The sequence below is a fragment of the Tenebrio molitor genome, chromosome 9, assembly GCF_963966145.1.
Source record: "Tenebrio molitor chromosome 9, icTenMoli1.1, whole genome shotgun sequence".
Classification (NCBI taxonomy): domain Eukaryota; kingdom Metazoa; phylum Arthropoda; class Insecta; order Coleoptera; family Tenebrionidae; genus Tenebrio; species Tenebrio molitor.
Genome location: NC_091054.1, coordinates 4,155,671 through 4,170,261, shown reverse-complemented (window position 1 = coordinate 4,170,261; position 14,591 = coordinate 4,155,671). Strand labels below are relative to the sequence as shown.

Below are 14,591 nucleotides of genomic sequence, written 5' to 3'. Positions count from 1 at the left end.
CTTTTCAGGTAATCGACCTGTTTTGCATATTCTTCAATATCAAACGATTCACTATAGCAGACAACTTTGTTTTTTTTTTAAATGAACAAAATTGGTTCTCTATAGCATTCTAGAGTAAGGAAAACAGGACAATTTTGATTCCGGGTTTTTTAATTTAGAAATAATTACATATTAGAATACCTATTAAAAATATCCGAATTTAATTTATTTTCCAACCTCCAGTAGAAAAAATCACGCGGGAAATCAATTTTTTTCCGTACACGGCATGTTTTTGATCGATCTCGGCTATCGCCTCGAAAAAAAAATCCCATGCCTAATACGGAAAAAAATACATTACCTAACTTATTGCACAAATAGCTATTTCCTGTCAGAAATATGACATGACTGTTCCGACATTCAAATTTGAACAATGTTATCTAATGTAATTTCTTTAAAAAATCCTGTTTTTAATCAAGTATTATTTAATTATGATTCAACTCGAAATACGTTCAAGTTGGCAACGATGTTACCGTTTCCGTCACATAATTAACTTAAAACGAAAGCTATCAATTTCTATTAGGGAATTTTATTTATTCTGTAGTTATGACCAACAATCTTACCAGATGTCACAGCCACCCTTTATCCACATTCATCGTGAATAGACAATACTTACTTTGTCCTCAGACAAAACCTAAATATGATTTTAATAATGTTTATACTGAGAAGAGAGATTGTTTCAGGACGATTGACCAGTCTTTGACATTATACTTATGGTTTTTTAAATCCTAAGGAATGTCGACTAAAATTATATTCTATACAATAAATTTATACCACATGATAAATAACCGCCATCCAAGTTACCAACGAAAAACAGAACTTGTCCATTATTTCGAATCATTAAAAGCATCAGACAACCAAAACTACTGACGGCAGACATTAACTAATTTTTTTAACCAAGAGATCTAAGACATTTCACGTCCCAAAATTAAAAACAAATCTGAGATAAAATGTTCAACAGGAAGAAAGTTTTTTAAAACTGAACGACTAAAACGTTTTCTATTGAAAATTTCAGTATTTTCAAAGCACAACATACAAAATGGCAGCTGCCACGGATATTATGTTGTCAGTTCACACTCGGTGAAATAAATATGTATTTTTTTTAGCACAAACATCTATTTAAATGAGTTGTTTTCGAAATTTTCCAAATAAATTCACCATTTTTTTTTTGTGTATAAAAATCGATGACGTCATATAGTGAAAATGTCGATTCAACCTTTCGCCCATCCAGCAAACAGATGACCTCTTCACTCATTCGCTTAATTAAAAGAAAAACAAAAACAAACGCAAAAATATGATTTGCACAATGCCTACAGTCCCAAAAAAATGTGTACCCTACTAAGTAACAATAAAAAAAAAAACAAATCTCATACTAACATTACATTCTCTCACTTCCCTTTCTCGCCTCTCTCTCTCTCTCTCCAACTAATCAATCCGTCTTTCTTTCCTTGCCGGTAATTTTTTTCTTATGGTGATAATTGCACGTGTGCACGACAAGACTGTTCTTGGTCCTGTAACATCTGTTACAGATCTTACACCAAAACTCTTCGGTTTGGGCATAATGTAGATCTTTAACGTGCCTCCTCAACGTGATCTTGTTCCGGAGGACTTTCCTACATATCTTACACACCTCTCCGAACTGGCGAGCCTCGTCCGCCCCCCCACCTGTATTAGAGAAAACAATCACAATTCGGTTGACTGCATCAGAAAAAAAAAATTAACAAAACTAAAAAGTCAACTAAAAAAATCATCATTTTCTCTAATCAATGTCGTCGCTAGTTTTTCGGGCGAGAGTGGGGGGGTGTGTCTAGCAGTCGTTCTCGATTTTGATTTCGGCTCCATCCCTGTGATACTGACTCCGATGGCTGACAAGCGAGTTCCGTGATCTGTACGATCTTCCGCATACGTCGCACTGTAGGTTTTGTGGCGTGTAATAGTGCGTGTCAGATAGATGGCGTTGCAGAGACCAAAACCGTGAGAAGGTCTTATTGCATATGTCGCAAAACGCCGTCCTGCCCGGTCTTCCGCCCCCCGACGACTCTGCAACATCGGAGGGGGGCTCAGACCAGGCCTACGTGTACAGACACAGTGACAACATTTAAAACAAGCGCAACCCGGACTGTCGACGGTGTGGGAGGCGACACGAGCGCCCTCTGGGGCGTCGCCTCCCATACCTACGACGTCGTCGCGCGACATTCGTTTGGCGATTGGTTTTTTTTTTTTTTCTATTCCGAGCGAAGAATAAAATCTAACGTGATAATTGTTGTTTTCAAGCTCTGGCTTACTCCGCTCGTTTTAGTTGGCTTCCCCAAATTAACAGAAATAAATCAAATTGAAATCGCAATGAAAGAATAACAACACAAAACAGACCAGGGACAAATTAACAACAAAACAAAGAAAAATCACGAGAAAAAATTCAAAAATCAAAAACACACATGTTAAGACATTCCAAACATAAACATTAGTACAGACAAAGAGAACTGCCAAAAATAAAAGAAACAAGACGAACACGACGGACACAAACGATTTCGGAAGCTCTCTTCATCGGGTTTTGCTTGTGAAAAGAAAAACACTTAAGGCCCACAGCGTTACTTTTTCCAAACAAAACCGAATCAACGGCTCGACGAGGGCTCGCAATCTCTCTGTTACTACTACTACGACTGTCTCGGTTGCGAGCCCTCCCAGTGAAGTTCCGTCAACTGGCACCGGTTGACGGAACTTCACCAGATTCGTGAGTTGTCTCTTTCGAAACGACGAAAGAAGAAAAAATCAAACTGGACTTGAACGTAATGGTTAAGAAAACAACGACTCTTACCTTGTGAGGTGCCCGCTAGACTGTCGGCGTTCGCCTGCAGAGATTGATTTAGACCTGGAAAGAACAAGACTTGAGTTTAAACGCAGTTAACCAAACAGTCAACTGCCGGGCCCTTCTGCTTGCGTTGATGTTAGTCTGTAGGGTTAGTCGAGCAGTTAACTGTTATTGCAAAGTAAAGATGAGAGTGGAAGAGGAGAAAATGGAAAACGTCACGGTCGGGCTGTCGGACGTTCGTCGCCAACGCCGACACCCTTTTTGCTGGACCGCAGACCAAAAATTAACCTAGTCGTGAAAACTCGATTCAAATTTAAAATCTGGAATGCGATGAAACGAAAAGCGTTCGGACCAGTGCAAGAATGCTATTATCGTTGGGTGTGAATGCTACTGCGCCTTTTTACGTCAAAATGAGTTTCGAAATTTCTGTTTTCAAACTTTCTGTGAATCACTTAAAACTTCTGCCCGTATAAATTACAGACAAGGTCCCGAACGCCGTTTGCATAATTTCCACTTTCTTTAAATACGAAAAACTAATACAAGAACACTAATCTACATTGCAGATCTACACGATCCCATATTGCCGGACTTGTTTCCTCGGAACGATTAAAACAGGGATATATTTAAATTTTTGTTTTGAGCTGATTCTGACCTGAATAAACGACGGAAAAAAAGAGAAATCAGTTTTAAGAAAATCACAAACAATTCCTGGAAGCAATAAAAACACTGCGAATTATTCTCAGTTCAATGTTGCCAAAAAAGATATAAATGTTTTAAATTACCAGAATTTTGAACTCCAACAACCAGAATTTTTTATATTTGCAATTTTTTTTAAATAGTCTGTGGGGAAAATGGCGACTTTATTCATGCAACGTGAGTCAAAGAGTCATGATTTTAATCTTAATCTGTTCAAATTAGATAAAAAAATATACTAATACAAATATTTTTATAATGTAGAAATCGCATTAATCAATTTTGTAGTCGTCTGTTGCACAGGATAACATAAATCTATTTAAATATTGATTTAAGATTTTTAAATATTTACTTAAATAGATTTTACTTGACTTTACTCTGGGAACGTATTACTGAAATCCTAAATAGTAACAACGAGAACACTAGTATGTAATTGAATTTAATTTTGAATTTTTAACTGCATAAAATTTGAAGACAATTTTGAAGTGAATTTTTTACCCTCTTCATTCAATGAAACGGGTTGAGCTACAAAAATTTAATCTCCGATAAATACGTCACGGAAAATATACTTTTATTACTGCAAACTTCTGTCATAAAGTGCCATCTCGACATAAAACGGCGAGATAAAGTAACTGCATGAGTGATTAAAAAAAACATGCGACACGTGAGCACACGTCACTGCTGCCCCTACCCTGTTTTCGACCAACCATCTGCAAGCTCAAGTGTGAATGATTAATAGTGTAGAATGGTCAATGTTAAGTTTACAAAAAATTTACGACCTTGTTTACGTCAAGTTGTTAATTAAATTATCGTTGATCACGAAGGCTTTAAAAAATTGACCACTTTTGACGTGAAAGTGGTTAACAATTAACAATTCTCTAAAAACAATAACTAGACCCAGAACATGATAAAATTTAAATAAAATCTTGGCACAATATCAAGAACAAAACTCATGAAAGTTTTGAAATTATTTAAACTGATTTCAATGCTCTCTATTCATTAAGATATTTGTCATAAAACAAAGTGTCTAGAAAAGAACGTATATCTAGAGTCCTGGGGAATTCATTTTTGACGTTCTATTGCATAAATAGAAAAACAGAGGTTATGTAAGTCCATTAATGACAGGTTTTTAATACTGTTGTAAGATGAAATGTAATTAAAATATAGAAAAACTGAAAAAATCTCAAGCAAAACAACTAAAACCTCGAAGTCACAACTGACACTACGATTTAATAATTTGACTTTTGACATCTGATTTGACGGCTTTAACGACTCGATCTAGTTCGCCACAATAAAATTATAGAGCCGCACAATTCGACGGGACTTTTGATATATGTACGTTCTTTTATAAACACTTTGCATATAAGGAAAAAACTTATGAAAACCCAGCACTACTCAAGATTGCTACTATTTCAACAAGATAAGAAAATGCAAACATTATCGTAAGTTCGTGAATAAACAAAGGACTTTAAGTTTGGTTTAAATGCGTATTTTTACAAAAATAGAAACAAGTGAGATCAGTAGTTCAACTTTCAATTATCCAGTTTTTAAGCTAAATAGTCAACCAGAGCGAAAGTCAATACTTAAATTTGTTTTGTTACACCTCCTGTGATGAAAAAAATCAGACATTGTACAAACAGAATGATAATCTTTAGAATTAATTAATTCAAGAGTTTTTTTGATTTGAATAATCGACCTGAAAATTAAAAAACACTATAGTACTCGTATAATCGGAATAATCGCGGTAGGCGTGGGTTATCTACAGTGAGCTTTAAGTTATGTCAAAAAAACTTACTAAACATGTAAAACCCCAATCACTTTATTTTGAAGTTACTCACTGGAAATAAAAATATCCTGAGCGCAACGTGTCTTATAAAAAAGAGTTTTTTACACTTTTCGTAAATGAAACAAAGAAATTCCAAATACTATAACACGAAAATAAACACAAAACGATTCCCAAAACCAAATTAACAGCGAACAATACCAACAGTGTCGAAACTAGGGTATTATTAGCAGGGTCTTGCTGCCAACGTAAATTTGAATTTCCAACGCCTACCGCGATACACTAAAACATATTTGGCACGGCTTCCTAGATTAATAAGAGTCGAAGCCTCTAATACGGCTGGTCGAGTTCCTTGAACTGTCTGTTCCTTCAAAAGCAAAAGTATAGTAGCGCCCTCTACCAAAAAACGAAAATTATTTAAATTAAATTAATGAAAAATCGTATTGTTTTTTTTTTTCAATCAATAATCTACTTTTTGACGTAGTGTACGTAACATACAAATTACGATTCTTTTTAAAATGAGATTTGTACGCGGTTAAGCAGCCAAATACACAAATGTATAGTGGCGCCCTCTCAGGAACAGAAAAATGCTCGCAACTGATGAACTCGACCAGCCCTGTATTAGAGGCTTCGACTCTTATTAATCTAGGAAGCCGTGATATTTGGTCTAGTAGTTCATGCTTCAACCGCTAGAGCGGTGTAAGGTCTACCAGATTAAATACTGACAGAAACGACACTCAAAGACCTGAAGTTGCTCAACTTTGCAAGTTTAAGAAACAAACTGGTGAACTATCATTTCCGTTAGTTCTTGCTTTTCCGACAATCTAAGGTGGCGCTGCGATCACCACTACTGTCAATATAGTAGTGTGGTTTCTGCACCTACCGGGCAAACAAAAGAGTGATGCGAATGGTCATAAACAATTGCAACCACCACGGTTTTGAAGAAGATAAGAGAAGCGAGAGAGAAGGGATAATGAGAGAGATGTAAGACGTTGTCGTTTCAAGGACTAACCTCCAAGTCCCGTCGGGTCGGCCGCCAAGGCGGCCATGCTGAAGTTGAAACTCCCCGCCGCCGTCGCGAACAGCTTGCTCTCCGACGGCGTTAAATACGGTCCGATCGGACTGTCGTGATCGTCGTGGTCCCCTGCCGAACTACCAGAATGCGGCCCTTGAGGTAGATTATTAGGCCCGTTGTCGTTGGCGACCTCGCCCGAATCGTTACTGTTCTCGTCCGGATTTGTACTACACAGAAGGTCCATCGGTTCGCTCTTGACGTTGTCCTCGTTGAGGCGCGAATTGAGCGTCGGCGACGGCGAACACGGCGAGTTCTCCCTCTCCGAGCTGGTGATGCCGTTGTTGCCCTCCGTCAGGGGCTGGTCGCTCTTGTGCGTCGTCGTCGTGTTCAAGTTTAAGTTGAGGGCGTTGTTCTTCATGGCGCTCGGCGAGAAGTCCGCCGGCTGGGTTTGGGGCGGTTGCGTGTGCGACAAGTTCAGTTCGTTATTGTTGTTGTTGCCTATTATGTGGTCGGACCTGGGCCGTTTGTGCTCGCTGTCCGGGTCGGAGGATATTCGCCTCTCGCGCCGGTGTTGCATCGCCGCTCGGCGCAGCAGCTGGTTGACGGTGGCGCCGTGCGGCGGTGACGACGGCGACGTGAACAACGCGTCCTCTACTAACTTCTCGGTGAAGCTGGGGTGGTGGTTCGTCGTCGGCGTCGACTGCTGCGACCGCACCAGACTTTGTACTTGGGCCAGCTGCGGAAAACACACATTAGTTACCCCAACAAAATTCTTACGACCGAAATCGGCGAGCCGACATCTTCTCCCGTCTTTACTAACCGCCCACTCGACCAAAAGATATTCATATTAAAAGAGATTTACTGTTTTAAGCGGATTTAAACACTAAATTGCAAGCTCAAAGTTGTTCCACCGGGTTGTGCTAAACAATAAATAAATAATAAACTTGTACTTTCGTCCAAAATAAACTTCAAAACCCGGAGCACACGAAAAATTTATCCAAATCTGCTGACGTAGGTATCGAGTAACAATAAAATTGTTTCATTTTCTTTTTTATTGGCGCTATTTATGGAGACTCGTTTATTAAACATTTCTAGATTGGAACCTCCACGATTCAAAGTCGAAAGTTCATTAAAAACAATTGAACTTATCAAAATAGGGAAAATGCAATTGTCTGTCAACTACATCGTCTACGACAATTTTTTGTACTTTTGGAACTACTGATAATTATAATTAGTCTATCTCGTATTCAACTCTTGTCAACAAATTCGGTTCGACCCACATCACAGAAAGAAAACGATTACATGTTTTTTTTTTCAATAATTTCAATACAAGTGTTTTCTGAAAAAAAAAAAACAGAATTGGTCTTCAAGATAAATTATTCTGACATCAAAATGTTTTGCCTCAAAACGTTACAAACACTTACGTGGACTTACAATTTATATTGTATAGTCCAATTTTTTTTTAAATCAATTGCCAATGTCAAAATTCCCTCAAAGACCAGGCTGTACCACCCTAAAACCTTTCGTTTCGGGACACCTCTATCGTAAAATCTCCCTAGATCAGGTTTGAGGTTATATCAGTAATTTTCAAATGTCAGAAAAGTTTCAGGTGTAACCAAATTTTATACCAAAAGACAAGAAATAAAGACGATAATCACACTAAAAAGTGCAACTTAACATATACAGGAAAATGGGAATTTATTTAATGGGTTACATAAGCAGTTTACCTATTCATTTTCAGAATCTAACCCCCAATCGTCTTCCGATTATGATTCTGCGGAAGAGGAATGTCCTCAACTGCTAGATTTCCCATCAATTTTTTCCAGTCCTATCTAATCAGTTCCTCGCAGTGACGAACCCATATATTAAAAGAAAATACCTCGAATATGATGTGTGCATCTTTACTGCAATTTAGCATGGTCGGTTTTTCTGTCTGAATTTCTTCACGTAATCTAATCATAGCCAATTTTTCTCGTTGTGTTAGATCCTTGTTTTCGGAAACTCTTTTAACTTTGTATTTTTATTTAAATGTAATTGCGCCTTTACATCAAAATGACTGACATATAGTTGACATTTTACGTTGCCAATCTAATAACTACAGTGGTTTATACCAACATGACAACACTTTGACAATTGATTTAAAAAAAATTGGAGATGTATTAAACATCTAACACCAATCAATAAAATCATAGTACAAGCAACACAACTTCCCCCATTCGCTCATTACAGTAGATCAACATGTTTTACTCCTTCAATTAAAAAATTACAAAAAAAAAACAAGCTTTTGCGATTAAATTATTTATAACCTTCCTACAAATTTTTTTTCGTTCATGTCCTCAACTGTCTTAACCTACATAAACCTTAATTTTTTATTCACAAGGTTCGGTACATTAATTACACAAATTTGTCGGAAACAATTTTTCAAACTTCTGTTTAATATCTGAAACTCATTAAAAAGCCACTCCACTTGAAATGGTTTTTCCACAGAATTTCCAAGGCTTCATTTTCTCGATCCTTAAATTTTCAACAAAAAAAAAGTTGCGCCAGGTACAGCAAATTTAATTTAAAAAAATTACCCACTAAACACCGTTTTGGCATAATACGAGGCAATGATTTATCTTTTTAACGTTGGACACACTGTTTGATTTCCGTCACTAAAGTGCCTTTTAACATGTTGCAGATTTCCCGTGATGTTTGAGTATTCTTCTATTGCAAACTAGTAAAACTATTTATAACCTCAAACTTAGAAAAACATTCAACAAACAGCTTTACTGCCAAATTAAATGAAAAATTTCCATCGCCTCCCATTATTCCAAAACAACGTTAATGCATTTTACCTGACGTATTAAGTGTTTTTTTTTTGTTTTGTTTTAGATGATCAATCGGATTTCTGTGTCTCAAAGCAAATAAAAAGTACATTATATAATTTTAAAAAAATGGAAACAATTCAGTAATCTGCTCATTAAAAAAAAAAACTTTGTAGGACATCTATCAATTTACTTCTTATAATTTCTCTGTTACGAAATCCTGTTTTTTGTGCAAATAATCGATGACACTGTAATATAAAATATGTTGGTTTTCTTTTCACAGGACAGTGAGCTAACAAATCAAAGGCAAAAATTGTCAGTTGTAATCTCCCTAGTGCACGAATTATTTCCGAAATATTTTCCTACCTCAAGAATGCTTTTGTTGCGGTGGAAATAAGTACAGTACAAATAAGTCCCAGATGAATGCCTTATTTCCGAACAACAATAAAAGGATGATTGAAAAGAGAGGAAAAATTTACATAAAAAGTAATTCACATTCAAGTGGGCGATTATTTTTTTCGGATTCATTCATTTCAAATCTCAAACGTACAATCTTCGAGTCTTCATGGTAACGATCATTGAAAAATGTTTTGGCCAATCGCACCCACGAAAAAATATTTCACATTTTAATTTCTTGATCAACAATTCTGTTGTTGCCATGACAACCGCGCCACGTGCAAACTTTCCATTGGATGTTTACTGCGGACGTGTTGTTTTAAAGAAAACTCAAGTTTTTCTTTATCTGTTGGGGAAACTTTCACAACATGAAGATGTATTCAACGGGAAATTCATAGTTCTTGTCAGATTTCTGAACGGAAGTTGATTGCTTGGAAGTGTGATATAGCAATACTGCGATTGCTTAATATTTATTAAAAATAGGATTTTCCTTGTCGTTTCTTGAAATATCTCTGTACGATAAAATGATTTGTTTGAAGAACTTCAAAAAAAAATATCTCTTGGTGAGCTGTACAAATGATAAAAACTTATCCAAAGAGCGGGAAATGAATGTCGAAACGAGGACAGGACGCGCAAGGTAAAAACATCGAAAAACTACTCGACCGACCTTCCCAAAAGTCGAAAATGATCGAAAAAATCAGATTAGCTCCTTATCGCGTTCCCATTACATCGACGGCTGTGCAAACACGACCGGTGAAGCCCCGGACCCAGCAACCAACAAGTTTTCTCTATTAAAAATGCAATTTCGCGTCGGGGCTTCCGTCCGCCTTCCGACGCGAACTTATGTAAAATCATTTCCTGCTTAGTTCTCGTCGTCGATCTAATTCCGCGAACGTTTGCAATTTCCCTGTCGGCTCCCGTTTTCGGTGGCGGCGCTCTTTCATTTTTTTACTGACCTGTTCGCGATCGTCGCCGTGCTGCTGGGTGAGTCCGCTAACCCGGAGCACTTCCGCCGTCTTGAGAAACGACGAGAGGGAGCGCTGGTGCACGTTGACTTCGCCGTGGTAGATGAACTCGACCAGGGCGTGCAAGTCCGTCCACGCAACATCTTGCAGGACTATCACAGGGTGTTTGCAAGGAGTTGACTGTTGCACAAAGAAAAAAAGAAACACATGAAAATGTTGCGCCACCGTACAATTTTTCCACCAGATAAGTGAAAAAATGAGTGTACATCGTCCAAACACAGATAACGGAATTCCGATTAAATGCATTGCGATTATTTTTATTAGAACTAATCTAGAATTTAAATATTAACATTAATGGTTGGAACAACTGAGAAATTTTTTGGGAGATTTTTTAAGCAAAGCTTCAATGGAAATTTTTCGGCTGATTGCTGTTCTGATGGTCATCGGATTCCTCGAAATTGTACTCCAAAATGAAGTGTCGATAAGTAAATACATACATAATCTCGAAACTATCTCGATAAACTTCAACAAACACGAAAAAATCCAAATTACTGTTTTGTTGTGCAACTGTTCAATTACGAATTACATTTAAATATCAAACAAAAAATCAATTCCTTCCAAAAAAAACACACTAGACAGGAAACTAATACAATAGTTTGAATCGGCTTGACTTATGCCACCGTCCGACTGTATAAAATAGAATATTCATTGACGTAGGTAAGTGACAATGTCTGAATCTGTCTAATTCAAAAATTTAAATTTGTTCATCGATTTCCTTGGCGAGCAGCGGCGTCGATAAAACAATGCTACAACTATTGTTCGACCTAAGATAAAAATTGTTTTGTACGTCCTTCAATCGGCTCGCGAGTATTTATCGTAACCTTCTCTCGGCTGCAATATTCAAAATAATGAACGATCGCCTTTGTCGACGATTAGCACCAGCTGTTTCAATAAAATTCACATTTTTTCTCTAATAAAATTACCACGAATCCATCTGGCACTCGAAAGCTAAATAAATCAGCGACAGCACCCAAAAGAACTTGTTTGAAATAGTGCAAATATTTTTTTCTTCGCTAATAATAATGTGCAGATCTGTTGCTGCCAATTTTGAATGCGAAATCTTCCGCCAACAGATTCGAAAGGAATCGTTACAAAAAAGTATCTTTATCTGTCACCAGAGGCCTTAAAATTCAATAACAAATCTTTCAACGTATTTGTTTTATTAAAAAAAAAAATACAAAGACCAAAGTTTCAAGTTTTAAAGTGCTAAAAAATCAACGAAACAAATAAAATTAGAAAAAAAATCTGCGAGATAATTACAGGGCCTACACAATTATTCTCACAATAAATAATCAAAGTGTGTACTTAATTTTTTGAACAGATAAAATACTCCTAACATTTAACAAAAAATGGAAAACGCTTTTCGATTTACTAATATAGGGTTTTTTGTCGCAGTTTTTCGACCTGACTGGCTAAACTGATTCAAATTGTTAATGCGTTGGTTAAGGAACAAGATCGACATCACAGCTTAAAAAAATTGCTTCTTATCGTGTTGTAACAATTTTTTTGTTTTTAATAAAAAGCAACAAGTTTCTTTTGGAAATATGTATCAAACTGATGATTCGTTAGAATTTTTCAGGGTCGCAAGTGGGTGTCACCCCGCCTGTTAGCCTTGCGAATATTCTGACAAATGCAATAAAACAAAATGTGATGTAACGATTGACGTCGTCAGCGAATAAACTGATAGAGTGAATGTATTCCAGAGTGTTTTTTAATCCTCTTGCATCCTCCTCTACTAATCACTAAGGATTGCACACCTTCAATATCTGAGCCTCGATCTAATGTTCACCAAATTCGATAACGATCTTATCAAAATATAAATTGGTGTTTTGAAGTTTGTTCCAATTCTGAAAAAGTGCACATCTGCTTGTGTGTCAAGTTGCGAAATCGTTTCTACAAAAACAATTTAGAATTCACAGCAACATGATAAAATGTTTCTATTAATTGATAAATTGTGATTTTTTTTTGTTTGTTTTTAAAAAAATATATAAATTGGGTAAAGTTTGAACAGTGTAATCTTGAAGTCACAATGATAGTCAGACAATTTTGATAGCCAAAAAAAATTTCAAGGGCGAGCTCCCAATCAAAATTCAAACTTTGTAAATAATTATATCAGCAAAGGCAAAGTTTAATGTTGTGATTGGGAGCAATTTGGCAAAACTAGGATGCGTTGGTGATCTAATTAGAATGTAAAAATCCTCACCTTAAGTAATTCCCGAAAATAAGGACTGCAAGCCGATAAAACTACACGATGTGCTTTTAAACTTTTTCCATCGCATGCTAACGTAACGTCGACGAAATCCTCGTCATCCCGGAGATTCTCGAAAGCTGATGTGATGCTGCTTTGGTAATTGTTCCACCGCAGACAGAAATGTTGTGTATCTACCATCGTAATCAATATTCACCTGTAACGGGAAAATGCGATTAGAAATGATGGGGGCTCAAGGAAGTGAGGTTAGGTGCGCGCCGGTGGTGGTTGCGGCACCAGGGGCGCAACCCGAAGAGCGACCGTCGACTTACATGCACCATAATAGCCGGCATTATAGGAGATAAGTTGAAGATTAACCGTTTATGGGGTTTTATGAAAGCAAAGATAAGTTCTATAAATAATACGAAGCATAAACAGAGCGAACTGTCAACGAAAAAAATTCGCGTGTAAAAACACAGATGGTGCATTTGCAGATATCTCAAAGGATCGGTTCGCGTCTCGGCTCAATCATTAAAAAGTAAATTACATAAAAAAATTTGATTGGATAGTGTACAGTGGGGGTGGGGAGAGCAAAAACATGGCCATCGGCAAAAAATACGCGGAAAGGGAAAGCGCCGGAAACGAGAGATGCGCCGCGACGACCGGCGTCGGTCAGGGACGACTGTGTTTTGTTTAATGAGGAGTAAGTGAAAAATCGCAGGAAAAAAATAAATGAATTTTTGAGAGAGGAGCCTCCTGCGACCGGAGAGCGTCCCCGAGTTGGGGGCTCCGGGGCGTCGATTCCGCCCCCGCGGTGGATTTTTTCAATCAGGTTACCTGTATGAGTCAGTTGCGGTCATTTATGTTTATTTTCGTGTTTTTTTTCGGCGAATCCATTTTTTCCTCCTCACATGGACATTTTCGCGACTGTGCGTCGCGGTGCACAGATGTCAGAAGCGTCTTCCAAGGCACACTAGACCGCCAAATACAAAAACTGAACTGTCTCGTTATCACACACAACACGGGCCGACGTCAGTACGTCACGACATTCGGGCGAATATTAAAAATTCAAGCGCGCAAAAAATGACGGCCGCTTATTCTTTATTGGGACATGGCTATGAGACATCTGCTGTAATAAGCCGGCACTAAAAAATAGTGCGTGCCCGCCTACCCCTCCCGCGACGAATGAAAATGCGCAGAATAACGAGTACAGGCCCGCAATTAAAAATGTCAAAATAAAAAAATCGAACCGTACCAAATCTGCGCCCTGCATCACCTCCGACACGACTATTTTCCCGGTTTCGGCGTTTTGGCGGACCCGGATTTTTCCGGTCACCACCATCGGACCTTACGCCGCACGGGATTTTTCGATTTTTTCCGTTCGTCGCTCCGGCCGCGACTCCACGATAAAGAAAAGATCAAAACTGCATATTCCCGGCCGATCGGCATGGGCGGCTCGTCGCGACAACCCCCGGACGCGGCCGGCCCCCCTGCATCCGACGCGAAAAACTAGGCGAACTCCGCTGATAAGGCTGCGTTCGTTTGTCCACTGATAAAAATTATCGCCTCGAATTACGAAAAAGTTTACGCCGTAATCTAGTTACCATTGACCTAGCTCAATTTTGTTTTAAACAAATAAAACGTATCGCTTTTATCGCGGTGCTTTTTTTCGCTCTTGCCCACCGAGACAAGTCACAAGACGGACTCACTGGCAAGGACTTCTGCTCCTCTGCTGGACGCACATTTTTTACACGCACCGTCCCCAAAATGCATCCACCACAACAACACCACGACACCGGTTTAGAAGATAACAACCGCTTGCGGATGGAGTCGCAGATA

The 14,591-nt window shown here is 38.1% G+C and overlaps 1 protein-coding gene across 17 annotated transcripts in view; it reads right to left on the bottom strand.

Moving 5' to 3' along the window:
* Nucleotides 1–14,591, bottom strand: part of br (broad-complex core protein) — a 38,701-nt gene that overhangs the window by 11,662 nt on the left and 12,448 nt on the right. For 4 of the 17 annotated variants that reach the window (XR_011162148.1, XM_069059038.1, XM_069059025.1 and 1 more), the window contains exons 1-5: nt 13,590–13,989; nt 12,768–12,969; nt 10,496–10,684; nt 6,334–7,072; nt 2,852–2,920 (exon numbers count right to left, since the gene is read on the bottom strand). Coding sequence is in view for 15 of the 17 variants with exons in the window: in XM_069059038.1 (XP_068915139.1) it covers nt 2,852–2,920; nt 6,334–7,072; nt 10,496–10,684; nt 12,768–12,953 (1,183 nt within the window). In the remaining 2 variants the exon portion in view is untranslated. The other 13 variants (XR_011162149.1, XM_069059040.1, XM_069059034.1 and 10 more) reach the window with 11 other exon arrangements.